This window comes from Myzus persicae, unplaced genomic scaffold (assembly GCF_001856785.1).
Source record: "Myzus persicae strain clone G006 unplaced genomic scaffold, MPER_G0061.0, whole genome shotgun sequence".
Classification (NCBI taxonomy): domain Eukaryota; kingdom Metazoa; phylum Arthropoda; class Insecta; order Hemiptera; family Aphididae; genus Myzus; species Myzus persicae.
This window is the reverse complement of record NW_019101991.1, coordinates 122,976-146,051: the sequence shown is the minus strand read 5'-3', so window position 1 is coordinate 146,051 and position 23,076 is coordinate 122,976. Positions and strand designations below refer to the sequence as shown.

At 34.9% G+C, this 23,076-nt stretch overlaps 1 protein-coding gene across 1 annotated transcript in view; it reads right to left on the bottom strand.

Annotated features, from left to right (window-relative positions):
* Nucleotides 1-23,076, bottom strand: part of LOC111030944 (irregular chiasm C-roughest protein) — a 196,604-nt gene that overhangs the window by 66,845 nt on the left and 106,683 nt on the right. Inside the window, exon 4 of the mRNA XM_022310686.1 lies at nt 7,886-8,138. Coding sequence (XP_022166378.1) covers nt 7,886-8,138 — 253 coding nt within the window. The remainder of the gene's footprint in view (nt 1-7,885; nt 8,139-23,076) is intronic.

The following is a 23,076-nucleotide window of genomic DNA, read 5'->3' as shown; positions in this document are numbered from 1 at the left end:
TATATAATATTATATTACACATTTACACACGAGGGACGCATAGCCCCGTAAGCCGTATAATACCTATGTGTATAAGATACACGGACTCACGTCGGTCGCAATCATGGATTTTCCCCCGGAGCATTCGACCTGTTCGCTTCCACCGAAATTTGAAAAAATTCAACTACCGTATGTGGGGTTTCTGTCAAAAACGATTCCGAATCACGAATGTACCGTAATTTTGTGCCTACGAAATCCCGCTGATTTCCTTAATTTTTCGGACAAGCCAGTCGGATCACAGCTCAACGCGATTATTCGACCCGCACGAACATCACATCAAAACCGCCGCTCGTCAGAAAACACCTATGACCTTGCCCCAAGAGTGATGAATGATGATTATTTTACTCGTTCCTACATCATTATAATATTTTATATAGATTACAAGATGTTTCACTCAATGTGCTCCAGAACTATAAATTGATAATCGCGCGTACGAGTATGGTTTTCTAATCTAGGTATTAAACTTTGTTTATGTATAGGTGCCTAAACTATTGGGATAAAATCCTATGATTATATATACAGGTACGGGGACCACATGGTAGTTTAAAAATTATTAATTTCAAAAAGTCCGTAAATATCTCTTAATTTGTAAAAATTGACGAAATGTAATTAAGTACCTACTATTATACGTCTATACAGGTACATTATTATATAATGTGTTTAATTTTTTTTTTCCTGATTAACCGGTGGTAGAGAAGGCTCAGTGTGAACAAAACTTCTCCTCTGCTGCCATCGTTTATTGATTTATATATTATATTAAGTTTTGTGTAAAACCTGTAGGTACTAAACGTATACATTTAAGTAGTTACTCAAGAATTTCTCGTCAAACCCCCAATTTAAATTATCAACATTTTCAATAAAATTACCCTTTTACCAGTAAAAAAAAAAATGGTGATTTTGAAAAAATAAGTTTTTATCACATTTAGTAATTGTATACAAAAATAAAAGTATTTGAAAATAATAAAGTCCTTAAGCGTATTATTGAAGATTTCTAATAATCAGAATTAGAATAAATGGATTATGAAAGAGAGGTGCGAGCATCATGGTTGCTGAATCACTCCGTATGTATAATATTATTGTAGTCTGCCCTGTCGATAAAACAAAAACCTATTAATAATATAATATATATACTGTCTATAATTCTCGATATTGTTATGGCAGCATGTCCGGTAATTTCACTGCGACGGTGACTGGGAAATGTCACGGTTTCATGAATATATATTATTATTATTACTATACGGTGGGTCTTTTCCGAGGAGACGTGTGAGCTGGAACTCAAAAAAATTGTTGTCGCTTCGTAGTCACGTCGGCTTATTATAATAACGTGCATTAAATTAAAAGGGAAAAAATAATGATATTAAAACTCATCGTCTTGATAGATCGACCGTATTTATTATGCATTTATGAAATATGCTCGTAGGTAATATACGGAGTGTGTCTTTTGTCGCAGAAATCTGGATTTTTTTTTCAAACCACTATAAACTCCTCGAGTTGGAAAGCGTACATCGAAGCCCTGTTCGATTGAGTCAGATTATACTCTACTACGTTGTAACTTGTAAGTGGTAACAGTATGTTTGGGTGAATCGACCCAAAATGTTATCTGTTTGGGCAAATGGTTGGGCGAGTGTTTATTCCACAACAAATACTATTTGGTCGAATGAGAGATAAATGGGTTTATAGGTATAAGACAGTATAACTACTAAATTATAATTTATATATTGAAATATTGTATAGTAATGTACATTGTCCGCGATTGAAAAATAAAGCCACATTCGAAATGCATAATATACATGATGAAATCTTAGCATTAAAAATATATTGGTATAGTATAAATAATATTGTAATACACAGTCAACACTAATAACGATTTTGCAATAATTAACATAACAAAATCACATGCGATAAAAGAAATAATTAATAATGAACCCCATTCTTAAAAACGTAGGTATTAGCATCAGTCATCAGGTTTTTGTGTTACGCAGGTTACTGAATTTATTTATTTGGCCAAACGGTATGAATCATATAGTCCCCAAATGGACAATTAATTTTTGGTCAAAACACTACCAGTCGGGAACAACTGGTATACCGAGCGTTGTGCGATAGCCGATGAGAAAACCACCCCGTATACAGGTACGTTAATTACACAGGACCTGACGCGCATTTTCGTCCTTGTCCCTCTAATCACGAGTATATCGGTATGCCTACTTATATATTATACATGTATTATATGCATGCATGGTACGCAGGATACATAGTCATGGAGTGTACATATGTGCACGGAGACGACCTGCAAAGACGGTGTCGGAATACCAAAGCAGCTCGAAACGATGGCAAAATATACCTATGAAAATGTGTAGGTTTATACGTTTCGCAGAGTGGTTTTGCGATGACGAGCGCGATTCGTTTTTCCGAAGAAAATGAAAACAAGAAAATCGTCCAACTCACGGCAAACGCCTCCGTCTCTGCAATTTTCTCAATACACAGGTTATAGGTCGTGCTTATTAATAGAATATTTCCAAATGCTTATAGTATTATTTTACATAATTTAAGGAGTATATAATATCCTTTTTATTATTAGCTTTTATAATTTTTTTGAAAATGTTTACCAATATATAAATCTACATTTCAACGTGCATATAGTTTCTAAGTTACCAATGTACTAAGGATTTAACGAATAATAGCCTAAAGAATAGTGGTTTTACATATTCAAATATAAATTACATATTTTATTCAATTTATTATGTTCGGAAAATATATTTTACTAATTATAAAATTGTAATAAAATAATATTTAGAATTTTATTACTATAGCTTACAAATTATTGTAGCCCCCAACACTCTAATCCTATTTTAGTGGACTAAAATCATCATAAAGGTTAATAACTAATGAGTATTAGAACTCATTAAAATTTGTATTTAAATACATCGGTATTTCAACAAAAAAATGTACGCTCATAGAAAAACAAAAAAGAAGTTTGTATTGTAACGGGACACTTATCGGTATTATATTGTATGAAAATCTAAGTATTTTTAAATATGATCCTAAGTATAGAGAAAAATTCCAAAAATTACTAGGTATTCTTAATTAAAAGAAAACGTATAGGGAGTGAGCCGTGAGCATGCTTGGCTAAACACTGAGTATACATACTTCGGAAAATGTTCACTTCACTTTCAGATATAATAGGACAAAATATTATGTTGTAGACACCACGTTTATGCATATCATCATTTATATTTTCTAATATTATATACGTTGTACAAAAGGTCGTGGATGGTCCAGGGTAGTTTTTTCGAATTTTCAAGTACGCATACCAACAATAGTAAAATATAATATATTATAGTAAGTTATGGAAACAATCGCGAAAAACGTCGCTAGCAGACACAAAGTCGAGTTAGTAATTTTTTTCACTTTTTTCGAGATAGCTATTGCAACTGTAAAGATCGCGTTCGGTAACAATAATAATATCATAATCATCATTATGGCCCCGATAATAAAACGAAAATTGTACATATTTTTGCAGGTTGTTTTCAGTTTCGATACAACCTAAATGGTTATATTAAATACATTATACACTCATGTTGTACCCCGTTACTATATCACAATGACTTATAAACGACAAATAACGCAGTTTACAATATTCCGTTCTAAATAATCGATAATAAAACCAAAGCTGGGCGAGTTGACGATATTTTATACTCATTCAGATACGATAAATTAATACGCATTAATAAGAAAAAGTTTAAAGTTAATTTAATTTTTGGTGAACTTCGTAAAGTTTATACATTATTTTTTTAAACTTATTGCAAAAAAAAAAATTGAACACCAGCTAAGCCTACCTTATTTTTTTACCAACTCAAAAGTAGTCAAAACTATACATAATTTGTATACTGTATTTTTCTATGAACTACTGGTTCATTGAAGTTTTTTGTTTCTAAAAAATGAAACAATGAACACCAAACATTACCTGAAATATTTTTTGACTAGAAATCAAAATCGATTGAAATGTAATAAAATTAAATACAATTAAAAACAAAATAAATCAACTTAACTTCTAAAAATTAAAACTGAATTCACTGATTTCATGTTAAATGTTATTAAGTTGAAGTTAAATGGAACCCCAAAAGTAACTAGCTAGTTATAAGTTAGGAATTTTTAAGTAAAATTAATATTTTAACTCGTTAATTCTCAATCGTCTTAAATGAAATACAGACGAATCACATGTTTTACTTTTATGGCCCAATATACATTTATTTGGGTTTAACTATATACACACTATATAAACAAAAACAAATTAAGTTTTTATTTTAGAAAAATACAGAATATATTATTATTGAAGTAACATTTTAATTTTATATCATGGTATGCATTTTTTTAAATTAGAAATAATGGTACACAGTAACAAAACCTTAATTTTGAATTATTATGTGTACCAGAATCTATAGCCCGGTTTAATGTAATATACGTATATGGTCGTAATTCAAGTATAATAATATATTACTACCTATATTCTTATAATATACTTGGGCCATTGAATTTAATAGACTACGATTTTCAAAATATATAATACTTATACGCTCCAAAACTTCTGAAATAAGTAATAACGTGAATTGGATAAATTGTCTTCAATACGATTTAAAAATATCAATGAATAATTATTGAAATACCATGTATGTATAAATATTAAACAAATTTGTCTTTGCGCACATTTTATGAATAAATGACACGATTTTTGTCAATATTGTTGCGCTGGGATCAGTTGTTGCCGATCAATCAACTTTGCTATAAAATATGAAAATAATAAATCGTGAGCTTGTATCAGAAATTTTTTTATAAAATAAAATGTAGAGTAGCGTAAAAAAATCTACTCAAATTCTCAATTAGGTATTAAAATTCAAACGAATTTCCTCCAGATTTGATTTCTTCCCGTTTTTATCGCATTGTAGAAAGAAGCGAGGAAAAAAACACTCAAACGCATTAAATTCACAGCCCCGCATACAGCAAGCCTAACCTTGGTACATTTACACTGCACTCACGACTCACAAGTATGATATTACGTATACCATAGACCACGTATATGGTCGAACGTCGAATGAATAATATCGGTTTTACGCAATGCACACACATGATGTCCACAAGGCGCGATATACGCATCTGTTTAAGCTCTGAACGTGTAAATGGCTCTATATTATGTAGTAATATACACTGCATTATACGCGACGATAATATTATAATATTTGTGTGACAAAAACGCATCGAAACTCGAACAAAACCGTCTCCACCGTTTCGCACGATTTTTTATTCGCATAAAATATAACCATATACCTAATGCAATAGGTACGCATCGTATAAATATAATATAACGACGAATCAGCGAAGAGTGGAGACAACGTGAAGGCAACGTGAATATATTATATTATTTTTCATCACTATGTGTACCATATTTTAGATAATGTCCGATATCGACCTAAATGCCCACCAACTATACATTTATACAGTAATTATTGTTTTTAAATTAAATTTTTTTCACTCGCGCAAGAAGATTTACTATGGTAATTTTAAGTTCATTTTTAGGGTTTTAGGGCCTCCCTTTTGCATTTTTGCGCGTTTTCTCCGGGCAATCGGAGTCTAGAATTCTCTAATTATTATAACATTGTACACACGAAAAGTCAAAATCTATCTCGAAACCTCGTTTGCGAAATCCGCACGAAACGTAACGTGCAATTATCAATTAATTATTTTTGTTTTTAATGCTCGCAACGGACGAACGCGAACCCCATTCGATTTACTAAACGTAGCGAGCATCAGCAGTTGTAGCTATATGGTACCTACACAGAAGCCGCTGCTGTCTGGAACACGTGTAAATGTCGTCATCGTTTCGAAACGCACTGCACGTGAGTACATGTGTTACATCCGTACGTGCAGTATGTATATATATGTATATGTATATATATATATATATGTGTGTATATATATATACACCACGGCGGTCTTCCTCTGTTACGTGACATTTAGATTTTATTGCTTGTGTAATAATGTATACGGAAAGGAAGAGCACGAGAAAAAAAATAGTGTAGAAATAGAAATAGAAATTCATGAATCGAGCGTTCTCGGGCGGCAGATGACGAACTGCGGTGGACCGCGGCAGGGAGTTATATGATAATTAAAATATATAATATAGCATTAACTGTTTTTGATTATAATATTTCTACATCACACACGCACAAACATAACATTTTAGATAACACAACTGTTATTATGATGCGAATACACGTGTGAGCGACTGTTCATTTTTTTTTTTTAAACGAGCGTATATTTAAAAATCAAAGGCATGTAGTGTTTTTGTGTGCATTAATTTACATGCAGTTGCGGTTGAAGTTAAGATTTCGACCATATTATGTCACTCTAAACTATGTTAACCTTAAACACGCGTTAAACATTTTCGAAATTCGAACGTTGAAATGGTTAGAAAATTATTCTTCCACGGATCAGTAAATGAAAATATACATTTAATTGCTGTTAAAAAATTAAAAATCTGTATTAGTTTACCAGTTAACATAAAAATAATGTAAGTAAACATTTTCATAACAGCCTGATGTAAATAAAATATTGTAAGAAAATATATATGTATATTGAATATTAAAAAATGACAATGTTGAGATAATGAAATAGTGTTTGCTGTCAATATAGGTGCTTACGTCAATTTCATATAGGTACCGTGTGTCAACGGAGACACAGAACACTCAGCAACTAAGTATCTTATGCTTATTTTTAAAATTAGTTTGCGGAACATAAAACTATAGACATTGACAGCAGAACTTTATTAATTTCAAGCGATTTCCCTTATTTTTTTATATCATATTTGAATATGTTCAATTGACAATTTTATATGCCTTTTTGAAGTCACGCCCTACCATAGATTGAAAATTGACTGAGTGAGTTTTTTTTATTTATATACTTTTTATTTCAAATTACCATGATACAATCAGAGTTCATCAATCTTGCATTGTTGTTTTTAACTATTTTTTAATTTCATTATTACCTAATTATTATTAAACAAATTAATATATTTTTGCGAAAATGCTGTCTGTGTCGAACCAGAAACCCTATTTAGCTTTCATTCAGTCGATTTTTGGTTTAGAGTACGAGTTGACCTACTTAAAATTACTTAGTAAATTTGACCAATCCAAAAATAATATATAAAATAAAAAAAACAAAATTGTGTTGCATGCGCTTAGGGCACTCGAGTTAAAAATTGATAAGCCAAATAAATTATTGATGGTCCACTAGTCTATTTCCATGTTCCACAATATATGCAAACCGAATTCAAAAATATCCACGAGAAATTGAGTTACCTATATTTAAGTGTTGTCCATTTCTACGGGCACATATTATATATCCTGGCCCTGATCAAGAGGTGTCCTGGTAGGGGAGGGGTACGTCCCTAAAGCTCATGTTTGAATAAAAGGGCCCAAAGTGTTATCAGCTTAAGGCTATGTTAAGTGGTAATTTGTACACTTTTTATAATACATTTTATATTTCGAGACAAGCTATATTGTACGAATTAGTGTGAAAATAGAAGTCACAGCAATAAACAATAATTTGTTTTATCCAGTTAAATCTCTAAATACTGGACATCCTTGGTCGCTGAAATATTGTCCGTTATTTAAAAGATTCAGATTATAGACAGTTTGAAGGTGGCTCCCAAGAAACCGTCCTTAATTTTGTATCCGCTATTGGGGGGGGGGGGGCTACTATAGCCTATAGGTACTTATTCTTATAAATACAACTTAGAGGTACAACGTTTATGGATATTAAAATAACATGAAGGTATCGTAATAATACTCACACAATATGCTCAACGCTTTGGATTCCTCTGTTTTCTCCACAGAGTTTTGAGCCTCGCACCTGACCAACGAATTGTGCAGCCTCCTGGATATGTTGAACAGCCACAGTTCGGACGTGACTTCGCTCAGCGCGTACTGATCGTTGACGAACCACCGGTAGTTCACTTCCGGCGGGTTGGCTTTCGTCAGGCACAGGAACTGCACGTCCGTCCCTTCGACCAGCTTCCTCGCGGGCCCGGCAATGATCAGCGATATCTGCAAAACGACAAGACGTCCCGACGTTAAACTTGAACACAATGAAATAATAAACAATGTTGTTGAATAATATGATATACATGTATAGGTGATAATTATCGATCGAAACATCGTAAGATATCCAAAGTGATTTTTTAAGTATACTCTCCCCCTTTTTTCTTTAATTATAGTACCAGCATATTATTTTATTCAGATTCCGATTTTTAGAATTTTTAAGTATACCTGAATACCGTTTCAAATTTCTGATATTTTCATACCAAGTAGGTACTTAATAAGGAGTGTTCTGTGACAATACAAACTTATATTATTAAAATGGGAACCATTTTACTTCAAATTCTTTAGTGGATGATTTGATGTTCTTGAAAATTTGTTTGTATCTTAATAAAAATTCTAATGAGTACTTTCTGAATTATTAAAATGTTTATAGTATAAGGATATAATAAGATCCTTAAAAATGGTTTTACAAAAATATAACTTAAATCAGATTTGTGCCTTTAAAATATATTATTATTATTATGTTTCGTATAAAATAAAAGGCCACTGCGGCTTTGTTCTTTGTATTGTCGGGCATCGGAGGTGAACTTTAAAATTAATATTTTGTTATATTCACCATACAAAACACGCAGCAACATGTATCGTGCAGATTAATTGATTAAATTTGAAATATTTTGGTTCTTATTTTCGTAAAAGTTAAAATTGGATTTAATTGTATGTATTATTATTTTTCGTAAAGTTTAGTACAGTTTTCAACAGCTGGTCGAACACTACACCATTGTCCATTTAAACACCGAGTACCGGAATTCACAGTTAAGTTTCAACCCCGTGAAAAAGGCAATAACGGTTGCAAAAATGTAGTTTCCGACAAGTCGCGAGTTGTACTTCTCGTTTTTAATTGATGTAATAATAAAATATTCAAAACCTAAATAGAATATTTTAAAATAATATGTTATAACTATAATTGCTTTAAGTAAATAACTATTAGTAAGAAATTCGATTTTTGTAAATAAAATGGTCGAGGAAACATTCAGCTTAAGAATTCCTTAAATTACCTTTGAAATCCGAAATTAAAAATTCACAATGCCATTAAAAGAATGTAAGAAATTAAAAAAATATATATATCAAAAACGTTAAGTAACACCTTTCAAGCTAATTAATTATGTTTACTGTTGAAATAATTGCCTTGTATAACGACGTAATGTACACGATTCAGCATTTACATAATATAATACTATCTGTACCGATACCTATACGATATTATATATCGATTGAACGAAAGAAAACGGGATGTGATAAAAAAAGCTCTTTGCTAGTTGATAAAAAATGTATAAGAAATAATATTGCTAGTAGGTTACACACACCTATACCGGGGTCAGGTTAGATATCACCTAAATTATATGTGTATAATACACAGTATAGGACCTATACGATAATAAACTATAGGTACTTCCTGTGATATCGCCGCTCCGTAATTATTAGCGTAATGATGGCGCGGAATTAGAAATCAAAAAAAAAAAAAAAATAATAATGTAAAACCTTCGGTATAGGTATTCTAATAATATGACGAAAACCCACGCGTGTAATATATACGATATAAATATTATTATGTTATATTTTTCGGGTTTAGACAGATACTGTGCATGTACAGGTATAACGTGTTGTGGCAGAGGTGGGCTCATTTCGTACCTATATCAGTTCTATAATACGAGTTCGATTTTCATAATAACGTCTCGCACAAAACGAATGATCGGAAATAATAATTAGATCCTCTCGCCGCGGCACATCGCAACAGGTGTACGGAAACCTCACTACACATATTATACAATAATATATAATAATATAATAAGCCACTCGATCACGATAGATTATAATATATATCGTACAGCTCTGTATGTATATAGACGCTTTGAGCATGGAGGTCGCCATTAGATATATATTGTAGGTACATGTAATAACATATACCTAGGTAATGTTATTGTATATTGGGAAATTACTATTTTTCGATTCGTATAGCCCGGGAATATAGCCTGCAGCAACATACTGAATGTATACAGTATACAGCGTGATTTTTTAAGCAAGCTCGTTCTATTTTTGTGCTCAAATAATGCGTATTATACTGAATTCTGATTGAAAATCGTCACTTGGACACTTCTGTAGGACAACATATATCAGGATATTGAAAATGTGTTCTTTAGGTAAACTTAAAATCTTGATTTGAATAAATGTGACAACTATTAAAGTGAAAAATGAGGGTGAGCGCGCTCAAAAAATCATTCTGTATAATATAGTCATCATGCGTAATTATAATATCATAATTATAGATCTGTTCCTATCCGCAGTCGCGTACACCAATAGAGTATACAGCATAGTAGCGGTATGGTGTTTTTATTTTTTTTTTCATCATCATCATCATCATCATCATCATTGCCGTCTTCGTCGTCCCGGCCTCAATGTGGATTCACACGCGCATTCGTCGTCGTCGTCGTCGTCTGCGCGTCCCCTCTGTCGTCGGCGCGTTGTGAGAACGGAAAAAGAAACCCAAATGGGGAAACGGTGGTGCCGACTAGTGTGTGGGGCTGGGGGAATGGGGAAGGGGAAAAACAGAAAAGAAACAATAACTCGGGTAATGTGCGACGGGAGGAGGAGGGGGGTACTCTGTTAAACAGTGTCATTAATACGTATAATATTATTATTATTATTATTACTACTACAGATATCACGACATGCGCGTTATAATAATAATAATAATAATAATATTATACGTATGGTGTCATATGGGAAGCGGTGAAGAGTCCGCCAGTACACATATGTGCCCGCAGCCTCGGCTACTCGACGTCGGAATCTCCCGGACCGAGTGGGGTGGGTTTGTAAAACATATATTATAATATACGCGTCGACGACGACGGAAAAAAAAAACCAAAAATTATAAGACACAGTAACAATATAATCATATATGTGTACAGACGCGATACTCTGCAGACCGACGTCTGTCTGCCAGGCGCGATTACGGGCTACAACAACTACGACGGGCGATGAAGATTTTTTTTTTCTCGGCAAGAACACGACGTTTTTAATGAGATAATGTGCGCGCGATTCATTCTTTTAATGGCTACACACAAAATTCGAATATACATATTATAATCACGGTAATATATTATATTAGTATAATATATGTGTATTTGGTAAACAGCACTTGCGACCGAGACACGGCCTACGGTTTTTTTTTTCTAAAAAATTATTATCTTAGTCTGCGTTTTTTTCCGTCCCTATATTCGTCCCACATTTTTTCCTTCTGTTTTCGATACTTCAACGAGGTCTGCGCGCTACAGTTTCGGACGAAAAAACGGATACGACGGTGGCCGCGGAGTATTCAGAATTATAATATTCGGGCAGATTTTTTTCAACCAAAATTGAAAAAAACGTGTAAAGATTAATGGCGCACATTCAGCACACATTTGTGCAAGTAACTCAATGCAGACTCAACGTATACGTAGGTATTCATTGACGGCATTAGAACACGAATCGGCCGGTTATTGAAAACATTATCCAAGTTTAGCAGAGGAAATTTTGTGAAAGAATAATCAGACCTGCAGAGAAACTGGCAGAAAGTACGGAAAGTTTTTTCTCGTGCACATTCGTACATTCCCGATTCCTACGGGTTCGGCGAACAGAGGCCGTACCTATTTCTTAAGAGTTTTCTTTCAAACACCTGAGGAATTTCAACTCATCACGTCTTATTCCGTTGAATTGTAAATAAATATATACCGCCGGAATCATTCGTGTAAGCAACTGTTTTTTTTTTCCAATCGATCTGCTGCAATCGCCGTATAATAACAGATACCTACTCGTCCCCTTTCCATATTATTACCGAGCATATTATGATATTATACGATGGACGGCGCGTATCACATTTTCCCGGTCCCGCGAGCCGAGATGTACACAAGAATTACACTCCTCTAATTTAGGCCGATATATGCGCGGCACAGTAATAATAATTGTATTATGTATATTGAAATATATATATATATGTTACACGATACGTACAAACCTACTGTTGCCGTGCAGTAGGTAGCCCATCGGTCGGGTGTAACTTTTTTTTTTCCATTGTGTTTCGCAGCGTCCCAACGGCGGCGGCGGCATACGAAAATATCATACACAACATAACATCATATAGGGATCCGACAAATTACATTAATATCACCCGCCGTCATTGTTTTCGTCGCGAGTACGTGATGGACATGTGGGTAGGCAGGCAGGCGAGTAGGCATGGAGGTGGGCACACGTAGTTATTGTAGACCGTTCGTATACGTAATAACGTCTCGGCCGCGGTAATGTCATATAATAACACACTCTCGCGCGTCACTCGCTCGAGTAATATTCACAGATATTAAAATTTCTGTATCGCTGCAGTGTTACGACGAAGATTGTTCCGACTCCCGGATAGAGCATCACGACGACGACTCGATGACGTGCTCCTGCAGCTACACGCTTTTATAATGATTTTAGGCAGGAAGTCGCTGGGTACAGAGCTAGCATAGTGGGCGGTACGGGCTGCAGGTTTTTGTTATTATTATTATTATTATTTTAATGATGTATATACATCGTGGAGGATCGCCGCGAGAGAATGCGAGCTGTATCGTAATATGTTAATGTAGGGAAATAATGTATTTTTTTAGTGGCCCAATACGCATAATTCGACGTACCATATTAGTCGTTATATATATTGGATATTATATTATAGGCACATCGTAAGTAGTATGCATAGGTATTAGATAGGTACCAAAATAATATTTAATTACGCGCTGAAACTCGTACCCCGGACAGGTGATTTATACGAAACTGGACGGATCCCGAGCCAAAAATCGGGTAATCGACGCGCTCATTGATTGCGCGTCGTGTCCGGCACGTTAAATCGATTTTAAATAGTTCTCAATGTCGGACGCCATAAATATAACCTCGTAGAGGTATACGTGATAACGCGTTATATTTTATTATATTATTATCATAAATATTATGTCTACCTAACATAAATTATATTTTTGCGATTAACTATTATAGGTATAGTGCCCATAACTATGTTTAACGTTTCGGTCACGATTTTAATATTACCCATAATATACATACCTAAGCTGGTAGTTGGTACGGGTCAGATGCAAAAACACATTAAATTATCATAGGTAATCATAATAGTTTACAAAAACGAATTTCCTTAAAAATCGTATAATATGTACCTAGTTACACTAATTCTGTGAGCTACTGTGAAATGCGCTGTTTGGTCATCGCGTTGTTACACGCAGTGATAAAAAATAATTATAATGACACGTCGATAAGAATGAATCACACTGTGCAATTCTATAGAGCTTAAAATTTCAAAATAACAGTGACATAATCCATTTACAAAGGGACTTATAAATTATAATCCTCAGATTTTTTTATATTTTTCGAATTTTCGACGTTACCGTGACGTTGTATCGAGCTCCATCACGATATTATGATAATAATATTTGTACAACATTTAAGCATAAACTTGCACCACGCATGTCTGTACGTCATATAATATGTAACAATATGTGTAAACATCGCACGGCAACAAGTGTCAAAATAATAATAACAATATTATAATATTAAATAACACGTGCAACAAGTCGCATACACGTGTGTATAAACGATCGAAATAGCGTACGCCGAAATAACTCGTCATTATGATATTATATAAACATACAATGCACATATGTTACGTTATATCCGTATACAGCGGTGAGTCGTGGAGAAAATATGAGGGGTGCTGTTACTGTAAAATATAGGGGTCAGAAAGTTGAATCGGAAAAATGTTACCAATATTATATATTAACAACGATATTTTTGACCGGACCATCCGGCCTTTTATAAGCATATACGAGGTGAAAAAACTCATACTCGAGGTCGAAAAGTTTCAACCCGGTAAATGGTCGAATTTTCAAGTTGAGACGTCGACGTCAATAAGCCGTTTTACAGGGTAATGCATTTTAGCTCCTTAGCTCCTTCGCCCTACAAATACGACAGGTAGGAGAAACTGCAGGATTACGTGGATACTGGGTTTTTGGCTTTCAATTATTCAAAGTTGGTCAAGTGTATCGCGGCAAGTTATAGTTTTTAATCTCAGTTAAAATCCGTTCTTATATCATATTTGAATTGTTGATGACGCCAAATTTTTTATCTGTGTGGTTTTTAAAATTTTATTTTGACAACCTTTTATATTGTTAATTTCCTATTCAATAGCTGGATACTTAACTACAAAGATTTATGTGTAAACATCGAATGTCGTGTAAATTATGTCTCGTTGTAGAGCTTTTAAAGTTTAATTGGATAGAGAACACTTAAGCATAATAAAATACAACTCTAGCCCCCCCCCACCCCCTAAAAAATTGCTCTAGTGGCTCCTGCAGGTGGAATCATTGTAATAGAAGTTATGTAATGCAGCGGGTACCCACCCATATTATAAGTCTTGCTTATTACAGTCGTACTTACCTATATGTAATATTTTAAAGTATAATATGAATCTCGACGAAAGTAATTACTAATTATTATTACTATACAACGATATAGTAATATCGTTGAAATAATAAAATGAAACTTTTCGTATTGTACATCTCTGTTCCCCATGTATTCTCAGTTGCCGTTAATTAAAATCTCCATCTCCCGCTCTGAATAATATAATAATATTATAATACTCGACGCCCGCCACTACAGTTACGTACACACACACACACACACACACACACACACACACACACACACACACACACACACTCGTAGTTTATTTTTGATAGGTACGCTCACTATTTAACGATTTTGCGGCTGCAGTGGCGTATAAAATAATGTATTATTTAATATTATTATCATCTACGTCGTGATGCTTCTGCAGTGGTCTCGTGAGCGCGAGCGTAGGTTTATAATGTGTTTATCATGGGAGGTATTTAATGCGTATTATACGATTTACGATCAAGTCGTGACACAAATCGATCATTTCCCGGGCGTATTATTATTGTAATAATTTACGACTGTTTATCGCCATGCATATTATCTGCGAACCTCCAAGCGCTCGCACGTGTGTGTGTGTGCAAATGTTTAATAATATTTTATAATATCGCGTTATTTAATAATTATTGTGGTCGGGGGCACAAAACGCGTATAGGTACGTGCGGGCCGACACGCGAGCAATTGCGTGGACGATTTTTCTTTTAATCATTATTTTATCGATCAATTAGAATAAATTGAATAGTATTATGATAATTGTTAATACTTATGCGGGGTGATCCGTTTAACGTAAAAAACTCTTTATTTCAGAACAAGCAGCATTGTTGATGAAAATATTTATTTTATATGATTAGGAGGCGTAGTAAGTACCTATAACGAACTTGCAATATTTTGAGGGGTACCGCTGGTTCCGCCAGTCCACTCCGCTCATCTAAACTCTACATGCTTTCAACTCATAATCAATACAAGTCCAAAATTCAATTTTTTTATGTATCGAAGCGGGTATTCCTAAAAATGTTCTGATTTTAAATAAAGAATTCAATTTGCATGTTGTCATCAAAAAAGTCAGCAATTCAAAAAAATAGTGACGATAAAAGCTGTACAAAATATCAAAATATTATCATTTTTATTTAGACCAGTTATGTTTTTTAACGACTTATAATTGTGTTAAAAAAATTATTCTCAAAAAGATTCAGAGCTAGAAATGATATCGAGTGCAGTGTGTATATATAATGAACGTTATACAATTATGGATCACTCGGTGATCTGTGCATTTATTTTAACGAAAAATATCTTCAAATACGTGTACCTATATTAGAAATTCGTGCAACTTTGTTGAGCTTAGGTGTATTATAGTGTATAGTTATTACTGTCGTGTGTACAATATTATAATGGAACTGTGCCTGAGGTCATAATTTTGGCGCGGCAAATAAAAGCAGTGCAACGATCAATATAATTCTATTAAAATATGAAACTCGCGGTAAACGTTTAGTCACGATCCTACGTCGGTGACCCCACAGTCACATCTATCTGTATCTGTATGATCAAGTTTTAAGGGTTTTCGCAAACACAAAACACACCCATCGTTTAAACGTTATTCTGTATATATACCTACCTAATAATATGTATGTTATGATTCAGAATGCGCGAGACATTTTCCTTAGAGTTAACTTTCGGCAAAACAATAAAATAATAATCCGCGAAAGCTTGTTTGACTTAAGAAAATCGATCTCGCACCGTGTGCTGATTATACATGGACTTGGTGTGAAGTCGATACGTGTCGATGTATTTTATATACGTATAAAGGGGAGATTTAAAACGGCCGCAGTGGTTTGTCGTCCCTTCCAAATCTGGCAAAACGAGGTCCATTGGAGTTCAGACGTGATGTAATTCAAACGCACGGTGACCTATCAAACAATACGACATGGATTCAAAACTCGGATTATTTGAATTGGTCGCGAAGTCTGGCCGAGTCCGACTTTCTCACGTTTTCGATTGGTTCTGCGACTCTAGCTATAAAATATAGGCCACTCATCCAAAGTGAATTCGACGAACTAACGTGAAAACTGTCAATAACCAACTTTTTCGTAAACTATATAAATGCGAAAAGATTGAAAATCTGAGCAAGTCGGTCTCTCGCAATAAACTTCACGAGTCAAAGACAAATTCAAATCCGTTTTCAGAATCTACTGCGATGAAATATCATTAAAATATCTCACTCGCGGCTCTCTGCGACGCTTATGTGTATCCGGTGGGGGCGGCGTGAACTGTTTAAACGATTTATAAACACACACACGCATACCCGTATATATACATAATACGATTTCAACAACAATACAACGACGGCGCAGAAATGTTTTACCAGACGTTGGCAAAGGCGTCGGAGGGTCTGTTGTTGTTGTTATTATTATTATTATTATTATTATTATTATTGTCCGGTAATGGTCTGCGTTTGTAGTCGGTGTCAGAGAGCGGGCGAGCGGGCGAGCGATTCCCACGGCCGCGTGTGCGACGACAGACGTCAGACCCGCCGCCGCCTCCACGCCCTAGACGTTTTTCTTCACATTTTCATTCTTTTCCGGCTCGTGTTAAATTGCAAAGTCTACCTACTGTAGTATACGCGACCGTTGCGTTTTAGTTCATTATTATTATTACAGTCTATACGGTCGTACCTACACACTTATTATTATTATTTTTATACACACGACCGCGTGCTGCAGCACTGCACCGCTTTATACAATCCACCGACCGCCGCACCCCCGACCCTGCGGCAGCACTATCGCCTCGCAGACAGACATGTTGATACATATTGTACGTGTGCGGTGGTGTAATATCGCAGCCGTCTGCAGCGGCGCAAATAAAACGAAAAAGCGAACATCGAACGATGGCCGGGGGAGAGGGACACGGCTGGGACGTTGACGGGGGGGGGGGGGGGGTGTAGGATACAAAGGTTTTAAACTCCCCGACGTAAATCACGCCCTGCCCGCCACTTCCGACACCGTCGCAATCGTTTGCGTCCGAACGCGGCGGCGATTAAAAACCTCGAGTTTTGCGTCGCGTATTCACAAACACTATGTGTATGTGTATATATATATATATGTTATTATAATATTATGATGTGTACAGAGTGGTCTGTTGTTTTAATATCGCACGGTCGTACGTTTGTTTCGTCGGTCGATTTTTTCATTTCAAAAACAGATATTTTAAAAATGCGTTTGATTTTGAGTTTGAATATTATTTGGATCGTCGTTTTATTGTCCGGTGAACGTGGACACTATACTGGAATCACCAGCAGTGTGTAAGAAATCCGAAAAACGGAATAAACTATTCGCATCGGATATACCACACCAATGTTTTGCGAAACTCTCTTTTCTCCAAGACAATCCATCAAGACGGAAATGCTTTATTCCGGAGCCACGGGATAATATAATAATAGGAGACGTGGAAATAAAGAAATGCTGTGAATCGCAGGACAATCAGGACTTTTCCTCTAGCGACACGTATGAACCATAGACACAACGTTATTATTATATATATATATATATATAATGAACTCGGCGGAAGAGTGCAGTGCACAATAATGGACCTTTAAGGCCTGAATGCACTGACCCGACACGCCCCAAAACGACTAAAAACGGTTACCCACAAAAAATGCCTAACAAGGATATCGTGTTCTAGAGTTGAATTTATTATACCAATACATCTTGCCAAGAGATCAATAATAATATAATATATCGACGCATAATATATATAAGTATAGTATAAAAATATAAAATTCACATAATAATATAATATTATTGCGTTGAACACATCCGTCAATAGTGGTTAATTCAATAAACGCAATCGTATTGTAACAATACACAAATTATATGGCGAGGGGGAGAGGGAATGGCTAATTTTTAAACTTGCACTATTTGATTATTAAAAATATAATTTATGGTAACCATAGATCATGAACATTGTAAAATAAGGACATGGGGGGGGGGATATATCCCTCTACCCCCTCGCCGTTTCACCACCACTGATAATAATAAATATTATGAGTTATGACGAACAATGAAAGCTCATGATATATTTTACCGAAACATACCAAAGCACTGCCGCCTCTCGTCAACGACCGTTGAGATTTGAGACAGTTCTTCGAAACCGATCATCGCCCTGCTCTAAGTGCGATATGCTTCAACCTAATAACTAATAAGTACCTAACAACCTATGTACTACAACTGTTGTGTAGCATATTTTATGAGAAACGCGCTTTGTGTTTTACTGAATAATAATAATAATAATAATAATAATAATATAATAATCCATTAATTCATTAGCCAGTCGTCTGTACACCCATATTCGTGATATTACGTACAAATAACATTATTATAGCACGAGCGTTTCACGGATTTCCCGTCCGCCCCGCGGTTGTCTCTACCGCGTGCCCCGTTTCACGATACGACTCACTTAAAAATAATTAATAATTATTATAATGATATCGGGGTTTATTGTAGCGACTACGACGACGACGACCACGACGACCACGACCTCCGAACTGTTTTCCGCGCAATATATGTGTATACAATTAAAAGGAAATACCGGTACGTCACATTCAAATACTATACGTTGTTAGTAACAATACGATATACAATAATATTAAACCCACACGACTTATAAATAATACGACTTCGAGGACGGAAAATAGCAATAATTAGGTACTGGCGGCGGCGGCAACGTTTATAAGTGGATTACGCGATGTCGGAGCGCCCTCGAACCCTGGCTGTCCGGACCGTCTCTCCGGGCATACTAATTATTGTGTACACGGACTTGCAGGTGCAGTATAAATATTATATGAAATCGTATGGTCGGCGGACGTACTGGCGGCCGTGTCCAGAGGACTTATCGCGTTACATCGACGATTACAATATAATTTGTAAGACGCACACGTATTGCATGCTTGGCAGCGACGGTCGACAAGCGCCGAATTCTGCGGAAAAGCTAGTCATACAGTGATAGAGTGATTCGGAGGGTCTGAACCAGAAACCACGGGTTTTACTTTTTTGATAAGCTCCAATATATTTACACAAACTATGGGTACCCAATGATTAATGTCAATGTTAAAAGAAAGTTTGTGTGACTGGCTTGACTATATTTCTATACGCATATTCCACGGTATAATATGTGAGGTTTGATTACTTTCGAAAAATTAGAAATACATAACAAGTGCCCATTGCATTAACAATAAGTACAGTGCGAGTTTTATTATACTTAGGAAGGGCCCACTCGTAAGCCGGATTACCTCCACCAACGCTAAGGATCAAATCATTTTGTACATTTGGATTTGGAAACAGTTGAAACGTCTTAATATTTTTTTTTTCAGTAATTTAAACGGAATATTAAAATGACCAATGAGTGGACATTATTTTTTTTCAGATTTCAATACACAAGGCTTGCGTATGGAAACTATATATATGCCTCGTAGATTATAACTTTAGTTAGAATAGCTTAAGCTTAGTTCTAGTCTTCTTGTAAGGTACTTCACATATTTTAATTTCTTGTTAAGTAAGCATTATAAAATGTTGGTGATACGAATAAGTAATTAAAAAAAAATATTTATACAGCGTTGAGTAACAAATAAATAATAAAACAGTTAAGTGAAGCCCTACTTGATCTTCAATCAAACATCAACATTGTCAACTTCCTAAAGGAAATCAATTTGTATAACCTAATTAAGACTTAATTAAATATTTATTAAGAATTAATGGCATAGTAGCCGGTGTTTTTTGTTCAATAAAAAAAATAGTTAATAATAATAATAAAACATATATATATACATAAATATATTATGATAATAACACAATCTTAAATATAATCAAGATAAAAAAATATATTGTTAAAAATACAGGTTGTACAATGTCTTATGTTTTTGGTATGTGTAATATTTGTGCACTATACTGTAGACGAAAATTGTATTAATACAATCGTTATAAAACAATTGTGTTGTGGTTTTGGACTAGCAGTCACACGACAGAATAATCCGATTTATCCAAAGGACTCATAAAAGGGTTATAATATGGACAATATAAGACGTACATGATGAATGACGTGTATGGTATGGCTTATAGCGCTAATAGTGCGCACAATACGTAAATATATTGAAATTGTACTTTTCTTCCCAAAATAAAGTTTTAAGATCCATGTCGAAAAGCATGGATATGAAATGTGTAAATATAGTACCTATTAAATTATATTTTGAGTATAGGTATTAGATAAATGTTTGTTAGTTATTTTTTTTTCTTTAAAATATATGTTGAAATCGTAATTGATGGCATTATATAATTTATATAGCAGTCAAAAGATAATATATAATTATTTAACTATTTAAGTCTATATAAAATCATTGAAACTTCACCCATTTTAACCAGTAGATGTCCAAAGTGTGATATCGATTGTCTGAGGCCTGTTTCCGCCAAAAATTAACAGTGCCGTTTCCTCCACATCCAGATTCTTCCAAGAGTAAAGAAAAAGTTCGATTCCTATTTCAGTTGATTTCCTTGTTAGGATGAAATTATCATTTTATTGATAATTTAATTTGTTGTACAAGGACATTGACTGCTCGGAAATTGGAAACGTCAACATTGTGTCAAATTATGAGATTGTCGGATTTATCAACACCACAAAGTCAATAAACGTGTGCACATCAGTGAATCGGGATAAAGATTTAACCAATATTTTTGAATAACTTTTTTTTGGATGGGAAGGAGGGTCATTGGGTTTTTACAACATTGAAAATGTTTAAGTAATAATAATAATTCTTGTAGAAACATAACATCAGTTATATTATGTTGTTCGGCTAAATACACTTATAGTAAGTCGATTTTTGAAATGTTCTTAATGGCGTGTGTAGAAGCAACAAGACCGCGGGGAGTAATAAAATTGATTGATGCCGAAATTCCCATTTCGAGGCCGTCAAACTGTCGCCCGTCTGGTATAATGCACCGTCCGCTGTTGTATGATAACTAAATTTCCGTTTGATTTGACAACAAGGGATATATTTTCGGTTATTCCTAAAGCCAATATGGGTACCTATATCGTGATGGACTTTACCGGAAAACCCAAATTGAATTCATGAGGTTCCTCTTTACGTGGTGTTGGCGATCTATTAATAGAAGCTATTCTAAGCCATATATTTTTCACTCGAAACAAATTTAATTTTTCTTTGTAAATTCCGAAAAAATGTATGTTGGTGGGACTTTTCGATACTGTCATAAATTTGATATCTCATAGTATTGTTCCCGACATAGGTACGAAATACCTAAATACGATATGTACACGGATCACATTTTTTTTTATGTTCTTTTATTATTTTGTGTCAAACGATATAAGAAATGTGACCAGCTAACTAAGTATTTAATCTTCATTGAATATAGATTAATAAATAATACAGGGCTAACAGTTAAATTGGTGGAAACTGGAATATTGAACCCCTTTCAATTTTGCCGGAAACAGCTAAGCCCCGAGCATCGTGAATGTGTTCGACGCGCTACAACCGTCAACTCCAATAATGCTCGGAGATTATTTTTAAACAGCAACGACGACGGGGCGAATGCTGCGAGTTTCGTCGAAACTATATTTCATCGTCGTACTGCCGTCTTAATTCGTGTTCTATTTTCTCTCTATTTAAGGTCGTTAATTTTTTTACGCTTGCAGAGTCGTTAGGTATAATGTAAACAGGAGACTGCACTGACGCTGCAGTTCAATGTTGTTGTACTGAGACACATAGTGTGTTGTGTACACACAAGTTCATAATAGTCAAAATACACGTGTATATCACGGTATAAAGTGCAGTGCACCGGTATACGATGCATGGTACAGTGCGCAACTCGGCACTTGTGCATAATATACAATATACATAGACCACGCGTGTGTGTGTGTGTGTGTGTGTGTGTGTGTGTGTGTGTGTGTGTGTGCGTGTGTGTGTGCGTGTGAGTGCGTTATACTCGTGTACGCGAGGTGCAGTGTTTGGTAATAATTTAACGCGATTACGAGCGTCGATAAGTCAACATTTTCTCTGAATCCGCAATAGGATAACCCAGATTAATTATTGCGCCCGTTACCACGAGCACCTTTGTGTGTGTGCGCGAGCGTATAACGAACCATATATTATTATATTGTATCGTGATGGCAAGTATACACGATATATGTGATTGGCGTACTCGTGGTGGTTAGGTGGTCGCACATGGCGCAGTGCGTATGGCGAACGGTGTGCCTTCCACTTGTCCGCGAACATATATAGGGTGTTAAGTATAATATCATTATTATGGGTACGATCAGGTGGTGATCCGCGTGCACACAGGTACGTACAGGTTGAATCGATTTAGTGGATTTTCAGAATTGCGATTTAAACGAATAATTATTGTTAAGCCCTTCAGATACGCCC